Source organism: Astatotilapia calliptera, chromosome 18 (genome assembly GCF_964374335.1).
Source record: "Astatotilapia calliptera chromosome 18, fAstCal68.1, whole genome shotgun sequence".
In the NCBI taxonomy this organism is placed as follows: Eukaryota; Metazoa; Chordata; class Actinopteri; order Cichliformes; family Cichlidae; genus Astatotilapia; species Astatotilapia calliptera.
In genome coordinates, this window is record NC_137439.1 from 29,580,773 (window position 1) to 29,600,202 (window position 19,430).

The 19,430-nt window shown below is 40.4% G+C and overlaps 1 protein-coding gene across 2 annotated transcripts; it reads left to right on the forward strand.

Annotated features, from left to right (window-relative positions):
• Positions 1 to 3,027: 3,027 nt before the first annotated feature.
• tgm1l1 (transglutaminase 1 like 1) lies at positions 3,028 to 18,918 on the forward strand. 2 transcript variants are annotated; one of them, XM_080292543.1, is made up of 15 exons: positions 3,135 to 3,248; positions 5,464 to 5,561; positions 6,236 to 6,528; positions 6,610 to 6,801; positions 9,150 to 9,401; positions 13,503 to 13,621; positions 13,879 to 13,986; positions 14,080 to 14,257; positions 14,858 to 14,996; positions 15,578 to 15,770; positions 15,950 to 16,103; positions 16,418 to 16,702; positions 17,525 to 17,685; positions 17,804 to 17,940; positions 18,035 to 18,918. In XM_080292543.1, the coding sequence occupies exons 3-15, from the start codon at positions 6,237 to 6,239 to the stop codon at positions 18,177 to 18,179; spliced, it is 2,355 nt and encodes a 784-aa protein (XP_080148669.1). In that variant the 5' UTR covers positions 3,135 to 3,248; positions 5,464 to 5,561; position 6,236; the 3' UTR covers positions 18,180 to 18,918. The 2 variants fall into 2 exon arrangements, with proteins under 2 accessions (XP_026005801.1, XP_080148669.1); XM_026150016.2 differs by lacking the exon at positions 5,464 to 5,561 and having other exon boundaries at positions 3,028 to 3,248.
• Positions 18,919 to 19,430: the final 512 nt, after the last annotated feature.

Genomic DNA, 19,430 nt, shown 5'->3' on the forward strand with positions numbered 1-19,430 from the left:
CAACTTTGTCTGGTTGCTAAATAAGACACTTAGCTTCAGAACTTAGAACAGATCAAGATAATCTATCCCGAAGGTAAAAATAAAAAAATAAAAAATTAGCTTACTAATACAATGTAGCTTTTTAAAAGAAATTTATGTGAAACATTCTAGAAATATTTTTTTACTTACTTTATTTTATTAATTGATTTTCTTGTTTTTAGCTAGCCCTCTATTATTTTAAACTCCCCTTATTATGCTAAACTGATCTGTTTCCAGGCTACTTCTACACAACATCATCTATGTCTATGAATTAACACATAAGAGACAAATTATCTAATTAATTACATAATTTCCTAAATAAAGACTGAATACAGAGAAAATAAAAAGAGGCAAATGGCAACTGATTGCTTCTTCATTACAAATGTTTAATGAGGGGTTTTGATTTTTTTTTAGTTTTATATTCTTTTTTTATTCAAAATGCTTTACTTCTCCTCTTCCACTTGTCTTCCAGTCTTTATGCAAAAAAAGCTATCCAGCCCACAGATAAAAGAACTGCCTTAAGCATTCCTTTAGCATAACATGGTCTTTTTTTATTTTCCCTTTCTTCTTATGTTAAACTCATAATGTGTGCTTTGGCTCTCTGTGCTTTTTTTAATCCTCTCGCCACTGAAAAAAGTCAGTGGAACTTGGTTACTTTTTAACAAAGACACACCAATACAACACATACCAAAAATATTCTCACAGACACAGGGTCAGTCCAACAGTAACCTGCTGTGTGTTTGCTGAGAAAAAAAAATCCAATTGTAAAATGATATACAATAAATGACAGCCAATGTTTTTCACTTTTTGTTCTTAATAAAAAATGTATATAACACACAAATAAAAGGTTTCTTCCAACTCCTAATAAGTTATGTCTCTCACAGCCAGGAAGTTTCCTTTGGCCCGCTGCTGGGTGTTTAGTTTCCCAAGTACAATATAAGAACAAGGGCCCAGTCCCATCTGTTATACTCAGATACTCAGCGAACCCAAGTCACCTTTATGTTTCCTCTCACGCCCACCGCTCTGCAGAAGCCGCAAATGTTGTCTGAGCCATTTATCATGCTAGTGCCAAGCCAACAGAATCAAGAATAAGACTGGTAAACCCTCTGCACTTTTCAAAATACAAATCATGACAAAAATCTATGGTTCTTAGCTGCTATTTCTAATTATATTGTAAAAAAAATGCATTAGGCCTTTAATTTCTGCATCAAATGGTTCAAATAATAACAGCCCTCTCTCTTAGATTAGACATTTATGAATACATTTCTGTGTTCCATTAAGTCCCTAACTAAATGTTAAACTCATGTTCCGGACTTGTGGCTGTGCTGTTTACTGTGTCTTTGCTGATGCATTTTGCAGGCCTTCTCTCTTCAACCCCAACCCAGACTGCTTGACCCAATATGCCTGCGTCCTGTGACAGAAGATAAAGTACTATTAAATCTACCACCTCCAGAATGGTCAATGCTGTTTTTTCTTTTCTACGTTTTTTCCCCTCTTGGACTGACAGATTGAAAGTTTTCGCTCAGGCATACAGTGCAAAAACATGCCTTAACTCATTGTTACTCAGCCATGCTGGCACCTAACTTGTACCTTTGCCGAAGGTACATTTAGTCCAACACTTAAGTTCACTCTTGAATATCTTTAAAAAATAAAGAATTACGAAGGTTCACACCAAAATTTTAAAACTTTGTAAACCAACATCAGGATACTCTTCCTAAGGTAAAACCCAGACTTTACTTCTTGTATCCCCACAAGCTCACATGTTCACTGACAATTAGATTAGCTGCAATGAAACTTGGCAACACGTGTGGTCCGGGGACAGATGTGTCCTAATGATTTCCAGCATGGCTGAATGTTTTGAATGTGAACATGGAAAGTATGAAAATAGCTGTTCTTAGTGGCTCATATTTGTCCAAAGATCTGGAATACTACAGAGGTTCTCCCATTATAAAAGAGGGGAACCAAGTGACTTAATTGTCATGCCTAGGAAAACCCCCGGCATTGCTATAGTAACTTGTAATGTCTGTTACTGCTTTAAATTTAAATACAGTACACAGCATGTCAGGTGAAATTGTAGCTATAGAACACAGTGAAATGAAAAAAAAGTGATATACTTTATCGCCTAAACGTGGATTGAGCTACAAGAATATCAAACTGTATACATCAACATATGCACCACATTTTTAAAAAGGTTAAACTTATGCATCTGCAATTTCATCCGGAAACATGTTTAAAGGATATATTGATAATAATAAGACCAACATTTACATTTAACATCACCTAAATATTTTGCTTGCTTATGGCAGCCCTAATTCTAAGTAATAGTAATTTGTAATGCCTTACTGTAGCCTGTGAGAGCATTTCTCTCCTCTAGATGTAGCTGATTAAGCAACCATCTAATGCTGATTGGTACAGGAGGGCAGGTTTTGATATTTATCGGGCTGTCTGTGTCATCATCACCACGATCTGGTATGACTTCATAATTCTATTCTGCCAAGCCACAAAGCTGCTGATGCAACTTCAGTTATTCACTCTGCTTGCTTGAATTGGCCTATGAGTCATAAAACCTCGAATAGGTGTTCAATTATCCCGGGATGAACTTATGCCTTGGTTATTATGAAGTTCAAACTTTGCGCGGTCAGAGGTCAGAATGGGTTTGACTTTGAGGTTTTCCTGTACAGCAATCAAGAAAAGGAGAAGAGAAAAAAGGGAAGTTTGGCTAAATCAGCACTTTCTTGAACTCCTGAGTTCATAACTGAAAACATCCATGAGATTTTTGTTATTTTTGGTCCTATTGTATGCGCCGTATAAAGCAAACACAAAAAATAGTTCTTCAGGCATGCCGTCCTTATCTCTCCTCTTCACTGTCTGTCACCTTCCCTCCATCGATAAAGTTTTGCTAAGTGTTGCACAACGAAACTTTGGGTCCTCCGCCTTGTCCCACTCTACGCTCTCTGACGCATCGTGCACAAACGTCAGCTGCAGCTTCTGTTGGGAGTGGGAAACTTCAAACAAGGGCGGGGCGGTGGTGCTAAGCGGTGTGAAACAGAGGTGTGTGTGTCAGCTTTAAGTACCGCGCAGGACATTCCAGGACACCCTTAAAATTCTGATCCACGAACGGAGCGCATTAAGACGAAAAGTTTCCAAAAGTTCTCACAGGCTGAGAGATAGCTACTCACGACGACATCCAGGTCTCATCGTTGATCCAAAGAAGAATCCATACAGAGAAAGTAAGTTTTTCAACCACTCGCATTTTGTTTTCTTAAGACAGATGTTGAAGTCAGGCACAGGCGTAAAGTTGTGCGCATTCTTTCTTGGTTTTGTTACAGTTAAACTCTTACTGGATCTTTCTCCACGGGGAAAAACAAGTTAGGAAAGCTCGAATTTGAGGGCTATGTTCATCATTACAATTAGCCACCTCATCTAATTTGTGTCCAGTAGAAAGAACATGTCTGGTGACCCCACCTTCCAAACTCTAAGACGTTTTTTGTTGTTTAAACGTTTTCTACGTTCATTTAAAATCAAACAAACACAGTCAATTAGTTCAGGTATTTTCATGGCTTCAGCTTTTTTGGTTGGCAGCCAGCTGCTGCAGCTCATCCCTTTCTTTTCTCAATGACCTAGACGATGTGTAGTGTATAGGATTTAAGCAATATCTCTATGTACTTACAAAAAATTACACTGGAACTCCAGGGATTTGTTGCGACAGTTTAATAATCAGTCAGTTTTACATGGGACCAAACTCACTGGACAAACAAGCCAGTTTAAGCTGGTTTTACTGTAGAAAAGATAAAGTTAAATTTGTAGGGGGCATATCAGAACCTAGTAGGCATACCAGCCATGCTAACAAAAACTGGAAGAAAAGTGCAGGACTGCGGAGATACAGAGCAAAGTACAATGGAAGAAAGTGATATGAGTGGTAGTGAGAGTAGCAAAGGGAGGACGAGATGAAGAATACTTCATTTCAAGCTTGGCTGATGGCTGTATTACAGTATAGATCATTTTAAGTTTGTGCATTAGAGTGTGAGCAAGGGAAGAGAAAGGCTGCCAAAAAATTAGGCTTGTGAAATGACTTTTCATGGTTCTAGGGGGTTCAGTGGATGTCTCTAATTGGCCAATTTTAGACCACCTTGGTGCAAGAGGAAGATAAGGCTTCATTTTAAAAAGGACAAAAAACACTTGTAAGTTGCTTGTTTACTTAGTTATGTTTCAAAAGATCCTGTAATAGCTCATATGGAGGGTGTTTGTTTTTCTGCCTCGCTTCCTTTTTTTTTAGATTCAGTGAGCCTAACAGTATCGACTTGAGCTTTGGGTGAGGTCACTGTGTGAAAAACATACAGCTTTATCATTTTCCGTCAGGATTCAGATGAACTCAGGAAGCCACAGAGTTAAAAAATACAAAACGTGACCGACACACAGATGGTGCACACATGCATTGATTTTAAAAGCTTTGAGGCTATGAGGCGCCCCTCCCTCTTCCTCAGCTGTTGTCTGCCCTTTGACCTCTGCCCTTTCCACCCTGTGTCGTGACATGCAAATAGTTACCCTTGAAAATCAGCTCAGCCACACTGGATCAGCAGCTCCCATCTGTCTGCGTTATCATCTAAACATTCCTGTAATGCTTTTTTACTTCGCCGGTCAAACCTGTACCTGTAAACTGGTATGCTGAAGTTATGTACAGAAATGATTGAATGTGTGGTAACTGTCCAATCACAGCTCACTCACTATAACTAGAAATGATCTCCAAAGTAAGCCCTAAATGTTACCTTGTATCTTGTTTATAGGGAAACTTAGGGTTACCCCCAAAGCTAAGGAGCATATTATTAGTTAACTACAGTACAGTTCATGCTTAAGTTCAAAAGTATCAACATTGCCTAGAAGTAAAGATGCTCATGTTCTGCTGACGGCAGCTCATGTTTAGGTGGTTGTGAATCAGAAGGTAGAGCCGATCATCTAGTAACCGGAAGATTAGCGGTTCAGTCCCTGGTTGCACAGGTCGGTATGCTAAAGTATCCCTGGGCAACATACTGAACAACCACATTTCTGACTGTGTATGCTAATGTTAGATCAAAAAGCACTCAGACGTAGAAATAACGGGCTTTTGATGAATTAATAAATGAATGGGTGAAAGCCACATGCTCAAGTAGAGTAGAAAAGAGCTATATAAGAACCAGTCCATTCACCAGTAAGAACTGGTAACAAGCACACACATGCACGTACATATATGTTCATGGCTATTTAAATTGTATTGCTCTATAAACCACGTGTCTGCTATTAACGTTTCATTAACAACACTGTTTTCTCCCAACAATGTGCATCACTGCAGCTCATTACAGTTTACATGTGCTAACAAAACTTCACTGATGGTTTGTTTTTGAAAAACAAAATAGCTTTCACATTTGCAAAGTTGCATGTCACACACAGCTTGTGATTTTGTTTTGATAGAGAGAAGATGCAGATGGTAAAACCAAAAGAAGGACTGAGGGAAAACCGTCTCCTCCCTCAGATTTGCATTCTAGTAAACACAAGAACGAGCGAGGAAGGTCAGGCCAATCCTCAAAGAGACTAACGATCTCATTCCGCTGTGATTATTAGTGCAGTGTATGAGGGTGGGGATGTGACAGTATGATAAATGCTCGTAAGGTGCACGACCCTGTCCACTTGCGCTTGCAGTCAATGTGCACGCAAAAAGACATCACGAGCACAGCAGCTACACTGCTCTCCAGCAGCTGAGGCGCAGCAGATTGAATCCAGCTGCTCGAAGCAGTTATGTTTGCTCACGCAGAGCACCTAAGAAGGAAGAATGGCGAAATTCCCCGAAATTGTTCGGGAAGGACTTGCAGCTGAGTAGAGTCCATGTCAGGAATGTAGTAATTAATGAAACTAAGAAACAAGGAAACTGTTCATTTAGTCCATCGCATTGTTTTTATTACAAAGATATGAAATAAATTGGACTGCCTGTGGCCTCTCATTACTTGTGAGCAGTTAATTGGCATAAAATATTAACTGTATGTGTACTTAATTAATCTCATTTCTTTCTATTATTGTGGGGTCTTTACTTTACTATATATATGTTGGGAACTGGCCGATAAAAAAAAAAAAACTGAATGAAAATTGAATTTTAGTGAATTAAAAGACCAGAGAATAGTGCATATAATCGGTACTCAAAATTCTTCTCTTTAGAATTACAGTTAACATTTTTTCATGTGTTTTCCAGAATGCCAGGTGAGCGGTTAACAGTAAGAACTACATCAGAGATTGGGCGATTCCCCGGAGCAGCCCCACCCACAAGGGTGGAGCTGACCATCCAGAATGAGGGTGAGAAGAAGCGGGAGGAGGGGGGCTGTCTATGGTGGCTCAGAAAGATGTGCCCGTGCTGCTGTAAGCACCCAAACGCCACCTCATATGATGTCACAGATAAGGTGGAATTCACCAAACTCCCAACCCCTGCCGCCATCGTAGATCCCCCCAAGCCGAAGCCCGAGAACGGAGAGGCAAAGGAAACAGATGGTAACGACACTTATTTTAAACTGTGTGAAAACATGACATTGTCTTTGGCATCAAATCTGATATTCACTCCTCTCCTGTTAGAAGGGAAGCTGTCAGTGTGTTCGGTGGACCTATTGAGTTCCAAGGCAGGTCAGAACAGACAGGAGCATCACACTGACCTGTATCACGGGGATGAGCTGATCCTTCGCAGAGGCCAGACCTTCCAGATAGAGGTTGAGCTCAACAGGCCCTTCAGTACTGACACTGACAAGCTGTACCTGGAGCTGAAAACAGGTATGAAGCCAGTGGCTGGACAGTGTCCATCTTTTTAAAACCAAAATATGAAGAAAAATAAATTAAAAATTGTAACAATGAGTATGATCAATAGTTTTTTTTAGCCATTTAAAAGACAGTTTTAAAAGTAACAGATGCACATTGTAATTAAGTGTATGTGGGAAACATTGCATGTGGGAGATAACATTTAACGCTGATGTTACTGGAAGGTAAGTCATTCAATAAAACGCTGCTTTCGATTTTTCATAGGAAAAGTGCCACTAACTATTTGTAAACGTTTTTTTGCGTTTAAAATTGTTGGATTGCCTTTTAACCAAAATTAGCTTCATTTGCAAACACAAGAAAGAAACCAGCGACTGCTCAAATCATGGGAAATACGGTCCAAATGTTGTGCATAGCTAGCACATTTGATTTCAGCAGCAGCTCATGGCTGCACAACAAGTTCTGGATTCCACCCAGCAGCCCGCAGTCTTAACAGTTTCCAGGCCTCGGTACACTGGACACCTCCCTCTGGTATTTACAGACCTCACGCTACACACTCTGGCAATACATCACCACCCAGAAGTGATTTGCTCCTTCTGCTGTGATAGCTTCATGGGGAGAGGGGAGGAAAAAAGAAACAAAGTGTCTGAGCTCTCCACATTCAGCAGACTGGCTGCCATCAGTGGGCAGGGAACAGGCTCGAAGTGTTGCTCCAAAAGCAGTGATTTTTATCAGTAAAGCTTTCAAAGCTGTTGTTTTGAGCAGAAAAGAGACACTGTTTTTCATCATTTTCATGCTTTAAAAAAAAGTATGCTAAAAAAAAGTATTCAGAGGTGAGAGAGGAAGGGAGGGGTGTCCTGGATGCGGTCAAATGGAGAACAATGGTTTCTTGGTAAACTCCGTATTTCTGTTTGGACGAATGGTCGTCCAGCAGGGTTGCACAAAGCAAGCAGCTCGGAGGAGAACATCCAGAGGGTTTTAATCTAACTAATGGATTTGCTAGTCCATGAGAAAAACACATTTAAAGGAACATTAAAGCTAAATAATCACTCACACAAATGTGCACGCTTTCTGTGGAGATGTGCACATCCTGGAGTTTTGGAGGCTTTCCAGGCCCACGCTAGTGTTTACTCTTGGAACCCACACATAGCTGGGCCAAAGACTATCATACACATGTGGTTTACAGTTTGGAATGGTTGCCATACACTGGAAATAACATAAAATTACTGTGATGTGAAAAGGTTTGCAACCAGATTTTGTAAGGAGGTCTCTTTGCTGTTGTTGCTGCTGCCTTATTTGATCAAAATCTTCAAGGTTAGCTTATAATTACAAATAAGCGAAAACAGGAAAACACTTTTTGGAGCTGTGCAGGTTAAATTTTCATTCAAAAACATAAAGCAAAGATATTTTACCACATCCTTGACAAGGTTATGTGCATGCACTCATACACACACAGTACACTCAAATACACCTGACTGTGTCCTGACTCAAGTTTTACATTTAAAAGACAAATTCTCTGACTGTCTTTAAAACATTGAATGCCATGAATATGAATTTAAATGTACTTTTTGTAAAAACTCTTCATAACTCTTCATAAAGTGTATTTGAAAAGAACCTCTGCCACAAGGTGGCAGCATTTTAGCAAAGAAGTTGCAGTTGTTTACAACTATTTTTGAAATCCTTTGTCATCGCAATCAGTGTTGAATGTAACGCTTTCCAAAGTAACATGTTGCTCTATCGTATTACATTTACACAATCCAGTAATTACAAGTTTATTGTCACTTGCATTACAAAGCTTTTTCGTTATTTGCACAACCCAGACAGAAAAAAAAAGAAAAAACATGCTACATTGAGCTGATTTCAGTTCTTGTCAAGAGGAGGAAAATGGTGGAGCTATGGACGTTACTTTTATCTTTATTGCATAAACTGACAGGAGCATGATGGTAAAGTGCATACTGCGTCCAGAACGGAAATAACTACGTAATACTATAATGCAACTTCAGCTCTTTGCAAGCATCTGCACAGATAGCATGCTAACACAAGCCAAGAACCTAGGGTGATGATAAAGAGTGAATGCTAACCCCAGCCCAGCAGCCCGAACTTCAGCATGTGATAGATCAGTGATGAACAGTCCGGCTTCAGCCTCCATTTTTACCTGTTCATGCTAACAAGCACAACACTAAGCCTGGATTCTCTGACTCGCTGTAACATCTTCATCATCTTCAACCTTAGTTAATATCTCTGCAATATTTAGAAGGATTTCAATTATTAAACAAGTGCTTTGACTATTAGTAGTTTGAGTAGAAATATACAAATAAATTTTTTAAAAAAAGGGAATAATATGGTTATGTATCTGTTTGGTGTAGGTTCCCTGCCCTTGGTATCCAAAGGGACCCATGTCATCATTCCGCTGGTGAAGCACCTGGAAGATGAACGCTGGGAGGCCAAAATTGTAGAGCAGAACGGCAATAAGATCAAGCTGTCCATCAACTCTCCAGCCAACGCTGTGATCGGCCTTTACGAGCTCACTGTGACAACTTCTTCGCTCAAAGGCGACGCCACAACTACTTACACCTCCAGCAAGAACATTGTCATGCTCTTCAACCCTTGGTGTGAAGGTAAGCTGGCACCAATGGGAACAGGGAAGGCGGGGGTGGGTGTGGGTGGATTGAAGCCAGGGAATGTGGAAGACAGGAAGGAAAGAAGACGACTCACAGATGATTGGAAAAATAAAAAAAGAGAAGACGTGTGACCTTACATACCATTCCAGAAATGAATTACTTACTATCTGGATTTATGTTAGGCTTTAGGTAGAATTGAGTATCTGAAAAAGTCAATATTTTTCTGGGAGCAGCAGATTCCATCTGTCTAACTGCGAATACTCAGATAAAATGGATGCCTGTATAGCCATTTAATCTCCTAGAGCAGCTCTGGTATAATATTACACTTGGGTGATAGAGGCCAAGTCAGTCCACGAGTGTGTTGTTGCCCATGAATAGCAACAGCGTGACTATGTGTGTCTATGTGACTGTGGTCTGTTATGCAACTCCCCCGGCTTGGACCAAAACTTCTGCCGTATTTGGTTTAGCCACAAGTGAGAGCACGACTTTCACCTGCATTGGAGATCAAAACCGTTTGGGTGTAAGATGAGGGAGACCTTTAGCGGGGTCATTCGATATGCAGATATGATTGCTAATTGTGTATGCCTAAATGCCTGCTGTTCAAAGAGCTGAAAGCACCATGACTTAAGAAAACAAACAAGGAAATTGGGAACATTTCTACAGAACAGAGGCACAGCAGAGAAAAATACATTCAGAAAAAGCTGAAAAAATGCTGCACGTAGCACAGACTACAATGGAAATGAAGCCAGGGTGGACTATAAGTAATGGAGATGGCTGAAAGAAAAGAAAAACCCTTTTAGGTGCTTCGGTTACTAATAAAGCTCCAGAAGTTGGCCGTCTGTCCCTGGTGTCCTGGGAAACACTGGAGACATTAAGTGTGTCGACTGGCTTGGAAAGCCCCCTCCACAAGAGCTGGCAGAGGCAGAGAGGGAGGTCTGGGCATCTCTCTTGAGACTGCTGCCCCAGTGACATTGGTGGGTGGGTGGATGGATGGATGGATGGATGGGTGAGTGGATGGATGGATGAACAGATGGATGGATGGATGGATGACAAATAACGATGAAGGACCACACCACCTGGAGGATTACCACACCAGTTATCTGTGTCATAACTTTGGCCAGCATCAAATAATCTGGACTAGTGAGGTTCAGTCTAAATATAACAGCAGATAGTTGTAATGCTTTTAGGGGATGATGTCATGGTCCTGGGCCATGTTGGCCCAGTGTTCTTAGTTTCCTTGTATGTTTGTATTTTGTTCCTTATTTAGACCATGTTTTCTGAGTTGCCCTGTTGTGTTGTTCCCTAAGTGTTTTCCCTTCATGGCTTTTACCCCCTGTGTGCCCCTCTGTGTATCTATGAGCCCTCGTCCCCTTTCGTGTTTATTCCATGTCTCCCCTGCCTGTTACGTTGGTGTTCTACTCGTGCTCTCTCTCCTCCTGTACTTCCTGTTTCACCTCTCCCGTCAGTGTTCAGTTCACCCCGCCCTGTCTCGTTATGATTATCAGTGTCACCTGTGTTCCCCGTGTGTTCCCACTTCCCTCGTTAACCCTCTGTGTATTTCTGTCTGCGTCTCCCTCTGTTCAGTGTGACGTCGTCCCTCATGCCGTGTGTGGATCTCCCTGTGTCTCTCTGTGAATTCTTAGTTTGTAGTTTTCCCAGTTTAGTTTTGTATTTCCTATGTTCTGCCTCTTCAGCAATAAAGCTGCCTTTTGAGTTTATTCCCTCGTGCCTGTGAGTCCTGCATTTTGGGTCCTACTCCTGCCTGCCGCACGGCGATTCATGACAGATGAAACTGTCACCTAATGATTTTATGTTATTTCCTAATTTGGATAATACATTACCATTTATTTGAAGGAGTATTTTTTGTGCATATTTCAAATTCTCTTTATGTGGCTTTATTCATGTGATATTCAATCTTGTGTACTGTGCTTTTTTCAGTAGAACTGGTTTGATATGAATTCTTGGTACAATAAGACATTCTTCAGCCACTTATTGGGCACTCATTGAAATAAAAAATTGTCTGTTATTGACTTTTTTTAAAAACTTTCTTTCATAGTTTTTCAATGTTTGTTGCACATGCAGTTTCCTAGAGGGTTAGACTTACAATGTAGTCTTTCACTCCTGCAGAAAACATTTTTCTTTGAAGGGTTCAACAGCTAGAGGGGCTTTTCCTCTTTCAAAGAGAAAAAAGGAAAAAAATGCCTCTACAGAAAGCTCACAATGGCACAGAAGCTCAGCATGATGGACATGCTGAGCTTCAGACAGCATTGCGAGTGTGTGATTCTTAGAAAGACAGGGGTCAGCACTTGTGCTAACTTGTCAGGCATGGTGGGTAAAGCTTCTCTGGGCTGGTGAAAGCAGCATGGTTACTGAGTTTTCATGTCTTCCAAATTAAACCCTCAGTTAGAAATCCCATAATCAGAGTCATGTCTCCCTCCCCTCGCCCCAAACCAGTCAGGACAGATGGCTGCCCCTCCCTGTGCCCGGTTCTGCAGGAGGTTTCTTCCTGTTAAAAGAGAGTTTTTCCTTCCCACTGTTGCCAAAGTGCTTGCTCATATATTATTATTGTATGGTCTTTACCTTACAATATAAAACACATTGAGGTGACTTTTGTTCCAATTTAGCACTATATAACTACAATTGAATTGAATTATTATCGTCTTCTTGCCAGTGGCCAGCAAGAGGGACCAAATGTCTAATTTAGCTTTTTTACCTTGATATAAGTTATGTGAAGCCTGGCCCTTGCTTCTATCTGCTAATCTTAACCCTATTCAAAGCTCCACTAAGAAATTCAACCGTAGAGTGTCTTGTTGTACATTCTCAGAACTGCTATCTTAGACCCAAACTTCTATTTTTTTTCTTTGATATTCGACAGAAAAAAGCACATTTGCAATGCAGCAAAATAAAAGAGAAAAGAAAAGAAAAAACAGTGGACCTGGTTGTGATAAAAAGCCTGTGTGTCTTTCATTATGGGGTTGCTGCTTTTGGCGGCATGCCCAATCTCCTTTTCCCTCTTTCAATCTCCTCTTCCCTAGACCAATCTCTCCCTCACACTCATAAAAGTCAAAATCCTACAATTACTGTATGAAGCGCCATGGGGCGAGCTCGCAGAAATCCTTACAGCTGGTGACAACCTGTCCTCTCCCTTGCTTTTACTGCCTCCGTGTGTATTTCCTTCCCGTTTTTATGCCTCTCCCTCCCTGTTTTGTACCTTTCTTGCTATCTGCTGACCTGACCTTCACTCTGACTCTTGGACCTCCTCCCTAACATCTTCCTCTATGAATCTATTTCTTCCCACATTCCAGGAATTTTTTAGCAAGATATGAAAACCACAATTATCACAGCTGCCAGATACTATCAGCTTCATCCCTTAAAATCTCGAGACAATATGTTATGCTTCACTCTCTCTCTCCTCCTCCTCCTCTTCTTTTCCCACCCAAGCATAACTTCCCCTCTTCCTCTCCTATGCCCCCCGTACTTTGTTAAATCTCTTCCTTCCACTTGCATTTTCTTATGTCCATCTCAAACAGTCTGTTACTTTTACTGCTTTTCCTTTCTTTCTCTTTGTCCCGTTCCTCGTCCCCACCCATGGGCATTTTCAAGGTGGTGACAGTAACAGATAAAAAGGGATGGAAAAAGAAACACATAGATTCGGGTGAGGGGCACACGCCCAAGTCTGGAGTGCTGAGGTCACCAAAACCAGACTTTTTCCCATAAGTGAGTGTGGGCCTCACTGCAAGATCTATGCAGTCATTGTGTTTCTTAACCATTTCCTGGCCTTGGGAACTTTTTTCACATGATAAGTAAGAAAAAAACACATTCTTGAGTTGTTCAGTCACAAAGGAGGTGAATAAAGCAGGGATTTTAGGTCATTTTCACAAACAGGGGGGGAGCTCGAATGTTTCCGTTCATTAAAAGAAATTTAAAACATCTACTTAAAAAAAGGGTTTCCTTGTATTCCCTGGTTTAATTAGACTGAACGTCAGGGATAACCACATAAATGTACTTAACTGTGCATGCATTATTGAAAGCCTGTTCTTGGAGGATTACATTTTCAGTGACATGAAGCTAAATAAGAGCAAATTCCTGTGTTTCTAGAGGACAGCGTGTTCCTGGATAACGAGGAGGAGAGGAAGGAGTATGTGCTGAATGACACTGGGAGGATTTACTACGGAACGGAGAAACAAATCGGTGCTCGCACTTGGAATTTCGGACAGGTACAAGCTATGAAGAGCAAGCTTGGTTTCTAAGCTATCATTACACGATTATGACCCTGTGGCACTTACCCTGTTTGTTCCTGCTGAAGATGGAATTATTTTAAACTGTTCCCAGTACCTATATTTTCATTGTGTTTTTCAGTAGCTGGTAATTTCTGTTTAAAAACAAAATGTTTTCATTTTTTTTACAGTATTCAGTGTTCACAGGACAATTCCCCAAACTTTGGTTTCATAGTGAATTTTTTTCTTCATTGTAGTTTCATGAGGGAATCCTGGAAGCATGTCTGTTTATCATGGAGAAGAGTGAAATGCCGCCATCTGGTCGAGGGGATCCGGTCAACGTGGTCAGGGTCATATCTGCCATGGTGAGCTAATATACAAAAGAAAGATGTTTTTTCTAGAAAAAGTAGGAAAAAAATACAGGAAATGCAATGACCGTGTCACTGTGTCCTTTTTAGATAAATGCTCAGGATGATTACGGTGTTCTAGTTGGAAACTGGTCAGGTGATTACTCTGATGGAGTCTCACCTACGGCGTGGAGCAGCAGCGTGGAGATCCTGAGGAAATACCACTCGACCAATGGAACGCCTGTGTCATATGGACAGTGCTGGGTCTTCTCTGGGATCACTACAACAGGTGATTATGAGGAAAAAAACATTAAAAAGGAAGGGTGCTGGATGGCTGAGAGAAAGTTAAGAGTGTGTCTGTGGTGAAACCTTAAACTTTAGTAGGCAGTCGCAAGCCTTAGAAGGCATGCGAATGGATTGTACTGTATGTTCGGCTTGTGTGTGTAAAAAAGCTGCAAAGAATACCCAAGAGTGGGTCTTGGTGTGGATGTCAATTTAATTACAAATCCACAAATTTATTATAATCATGGCTTTTTGTCAGTCTGTGTCTTTGCATTAGCTCTCACAGTAACTCTGTCATAGAGCACTTCATATTCACTGTGTGTGCATCCAGGGAAGCTTGCATGATAGCTAGCTGACCCTAGCACATAATATTGCCCCTGACAGCAAGTCATAGCTTTTATGCACTCCAAATACCTTGCATTGGCATTCTTAACATACCATCTATATTTGTCACAGATAGAGCCACATGTGTTGCTTTCATTCAACCAGAATGATGAAATTCCTTGCTGCCTAAAGTATTACCATCTGAAAATCTAACTCAAGTATCAAATGGCCTTGCAGAAATAAATTTTAATTGATCTATTTATATCTGTGTCTTTGGTTTTAGTGCTGCGCTGCCTTGGCATTCCTTCCCGCAGTGTGACCAACTTCCAGTCAGCACATGATACCGACGTATCCCTTACTACAGATGTATACCTTAATGAGAATTTGGAGCCAATTGACTATCTCAATAGAGACTCTGTTTGGTAAGATATAGAGCTTTACGTAGAATGGCATCCTGCCATGAAAATCATCTAAACCTATGCTAAAGAAATGTTCTAAAATGTTCTTGAAAATCCCCAAGTTGAAATTTCTTTTAAAAGTGCATAGGCTTGTCTTGTATCTATGTGTTCTTTTATGCTGTATTACTGGTATCCTACAAGAGCCCTTAGACATTCTGTCTGCATTTTCCATATCCCTATAACTGCCTGAACACCCGTTCACTATAACTGTGGAACAGGGCACATGTTGTGAATGTAGCTAATGTAACAAAAACTAAACCCATATCCTTAATTCCTATTAAATTGTTAAGATGTGTTTCACTTCTACAAAAATTGCCAGCTATGTTTAAAGTCAGTAAAATATATCTACAAATGCCACCAAAAGTCTCTAATGAACACTTTGCATTTTATACAAAAAATTAAAGTGTAAAATTGTGGCATATAAACAAGCTAACTGCTTTATGCTAAGCTAAGCTAACTACATGCTAATTGTATTATTATATTAACCTAAAAGGAACAGTTTAATTTACTTAAATTCAAAATACCTAAACTCTGTCTAACTGTAGGAATTTCCACGTATGGAATGACTGCTGGATGGCCAGACCAGACTTACCTCCAGGTAATGGAGGCTGGCAGGCCGTAGACGCCACTCCCCAGGAAACTAGCCAGGGCACCTTCCGCTGTGGCCCTGCTTCTGTGAACGCCATCCGCTCTGGCCATGTCTACCTTAAACATGACACGCCGTTTGTCTTTGCTGAGGTGAGTGCGTGTTCTTGAACTCTTTGTTGTTTTGCATGTACTAGATATAGATATGTAAGAATTTCAGAAGTGGTCTTTGCAGCTTGAACCGTCAGCAAAAGATGAATCACGTAATCATATGTAAAAAGGGTAACCTGTTCTGTTTGAGCTTATTGTGTTTATTGGTATTTTTCTGGCAGGTCAACAGTGACAAAATTTACTGGCAGAGAAACCTGGACGGCACATTTAAACAGATCTACAGTGAAAAGAAAGCTGTCGGCCACTGCATCAGCACCAAAGCGGTGGGCTCTGATAAGCGGGCAGATATCACATCCTTGTACAAACATGAAGAAGGTACTGGCAGCTATTTTTTACTTGTCTAATTGTAAGTCTACCTTAGACTGATGTTCCAGAAACAGACAGAATCATTTCTGCACCACCTGGAAATATCTTAATAAGCAGTGATTTAGTCCTGTCATTCTCTATAGATCATTTTGTTGAACTTATTCAACCCTCATCAACTGTTCACCTGCTCTCCACAATTCTTTAAATATAGCTCTCTGTTTGTTTTCATTGGAAAGACTTTGCACCATATCTCTTGCATATGTCAGTAAATCCTGAAACCTCTGACAGAATGAGGTGCACTTACATTCTCCTCCCTCTACTAGATTCAGAAGAAGAACGCATTGCAGTAGAGACTGCAAGTCGCTATGGCAGCAAGCCAGATGTCTATTCCACACCAGTGGCAGAAGATGTGTCAGTGGAGGTAAAGGTGGATGGCGAGGGACCCAGGGTGGGTGCTGATGCCCAGTTGAAAATTCTGGTGAAGAATCTAAGCTCACAGCCCCGCCAGGCAACAATCCACAGCCAGGTGGCTGTCATGTACTACACTGGAGTGCTGAAGGGAACCATCAAGAAGGAGCAGATGCCTGTGGAGCTTTCGCCTAATGAAGGTTGGATTTCGAGCTCAATTATGAAGCTGCACTATCTATGTAGGGTTTTGGTCTTAGTCGTTATTGTCAAAACCTCTTCAGTACAATTTGATGTGAAATTAGCAACATCTAGGCCCAGTTAGAGTAAAAAAGATGATACGTTTTGGCGCGATTAGGAGAGCCTCACCTCTGTGATTAACAATTGCTACCTTTTGTTTGGATTTTCTCTTGCTTATCAAGACTGGTTTCAAACAAACCCAAGGGTGAAAGCTAAAATGCTAAACTCAAGGCTTTAAAATAATAGGACAAAACTTCCATCTTTTAGCTCTTGCTGCTCTCGCATCACAAAAAAAAACAAGTTACTAAAGGTCTGGAAAACTTTATTCATAAATGAAAGGTAGAAGATGTGAAATACTAACATTTTATGTCATGTTTAATTAAATTAGTTTGTTAAACAAATATTTTAATCTAAAAAGTGTTAAAGTAAATAAAGGCTAAGAAGATAAAACTGTGTGATACTAAATCAAGCAACAGTCATTTTATTACTCATAACTGCAGCTCTTTGTTTAGATGTGAAAAAAGATAAGGTAACAAGAGTTTTGGAAATGCACAGTCATGAAGAAAATTGGGGACAGGATCATTTTTAATCAAACTGAAACCTGAAGTGGAAAATCAAACTTATTTTCTGAAACCTTTACATTGTGCTTAGGCTAGGCTAGCTCGTCCTGTGGGAAGTTACTTGAGCCAAGCTAACTAGCAGCTAGCTGCTGTTCCAAAATGTCTAAGCATTCATTTAAATTGAAAACAACAACAACAAAATTTGCTTTTTTTCCCATCACATAGAGAAAACCATTGACTGGGTCCTGACCTACCAACAATACCAGAGCCAGCTGGTGGATCAAGCAGCCTTCATGCTAACCCTGTGTGGAAGAGTCACTGAAACGAAGCAAGTGTTAGCTAACCAGACAACTTTCAGGCTTCGCACACCTGACATCACCATCACAGTAAGATTTCATTTTTCCCCCCTTATTCATACAGTGAGCATTATTTTAACACAACATGCATAACATTTATTTCTATTAAAGGTATCCCTCTTGACTAATTTAACTCTTTCTCTGGCAGCCTATTGGAGACGCCGTTGTTGGTAAAGAGATGGCTGCCAAGATTACTTTCACCAACCCCCTGCCATCTACACTGAAGGGAGTGGTGTTCAGAGTGGAGGGCCTGGGCCTTCAGGAGGGCCATGAGGTGGTCGTGGGGTAAGAACAAGTCTTTCTCTTTTTTGCCTCCCTTTCTCTTCCACTAACATTTTTGTGTCGAGACTAACGTTTCATTTCATCCTGCCCCTCTCAGTGACGTCGGCGCCCACTCCAAAGTGACGCTGACAGAGCACTTCATCCCCTCCCAACCTGGACCCAGGAAGCTGGTGGCGTCCCTCGACTGTGAACAGCTCTCACAAGTGCATGGAGTGGCTGACATTGTTGTTCTTGAACAATGAAAGGCACCACAATGATCAGCTTCTCGCACAACACTTATTTCTTATAAAATATCAACTGACAATGCCTCATCATATTAAGTGTGCTAAGTTCCCATATCTTGAGCTATACTGTTTGTTTTTTATTGCAGAAAATGTTTAATTTTTGATATTCATAAAACTATTAATAGATGATTTACTGTAGCATTATCAGTATTACTACTATTTTTACATTTTAAATAACAGAAATTCACACTTGTGTCTTGCTGTGGAAGAATTGTAATAGACGTGTGACAAGGTGCTTTTTGACTAACAAGGGTTTGTATCCTTAGACTTCTAAAACAAGTCCATTTGAAGACACTGAAAAAAACCTGTGAAGGTGCAGAAAGTCAGGCAACATTGAGCTAATGTAAATACTATATATGTTGCTAGTCATAATGTGAAAACTGTTGTCTGACAAAATGAACCTCACATGGCTTATATGAAGGGAGGGAACTGTGACGTGCTTGGAAAGGGAACGATGCTGACTTTGGCAAATGTAACGTTTAAATGTACCAATTCAGAAAACAGAAAATGATGTCGTCTGCAAGGACACAGATTACCACTTATTTCAACTGTCAAATGAAATGAAAAGTCCGCCTTTATTAAAAACCCAAACCCCTCAAATGTCTGCATATCCGAAACGAGACCATTTATCTACTTGGAATGTTTTGGGTTTTCTATCATCTGTGCTGTGTCTTTAATAAAAGTCACACTAAAATGATGTTGCAGCTCTTTATTAAACAAGCCTGTGCTGGTTAAAGCCGATGTAAGCCTCTCAGAGGAAACAGGAAACTTTCCACTTTTGCAATTGAACAATGTTTTATGGCGCAAAAAAAAGAGAGTGACTAATTTCAGCCTTACAAATTATGGTGGGTGACACACCTTTACTGCGTTTCACCAATCAGGATGAGTAATGTATTCCCAGGTACTTAAAGCTGACTGTGCTAAGGCAGTGGCTCATAGTTTTAGCATTTTTTACAGAGAAATACTGCGCCCTTTATGCCACTCGACTCGTTTAACAGCTCTAATTTGTAGCTCTCTTTCACATTCAAGGCATTAGAAAATGTACGAGTTCATAAAGGAAGTAATCGCTGTCATTGAAGCCATCAGAGAAAGATGTCAGATCATATTCCTTGCAGTGCTATGAACTCACGTATTTCCTGAATTCCAGTTCATCAAGCATTGTGACGGTGGGCTTGTCGGACAGTTTGAAGTGGAATTTGACACATTTTA

Coding starts and splice junctions, on each gene's coding strand:
- tgm1l1 (XM_026150016.2), top strand. CDS start 6,237: ATGCCAGGTGAGCGGTTAACAGTAAGAACTACATCAGAGATTGGGCGA. Junction 6,802..9,149: donor GTACCTGGAGCTGAAAACAG/GTATGAAGCCAG, acceptor TGTTTGGTGTAG/GTTCCCTGCCCTTGGTATCC. Junction 14,258..14,857: donor CTCTGGGATCACTACAACAG/GTGATTATGAGG, acceptor CTTTGGTTTTAG/TGCTGCGCTGCCTTGGCATT.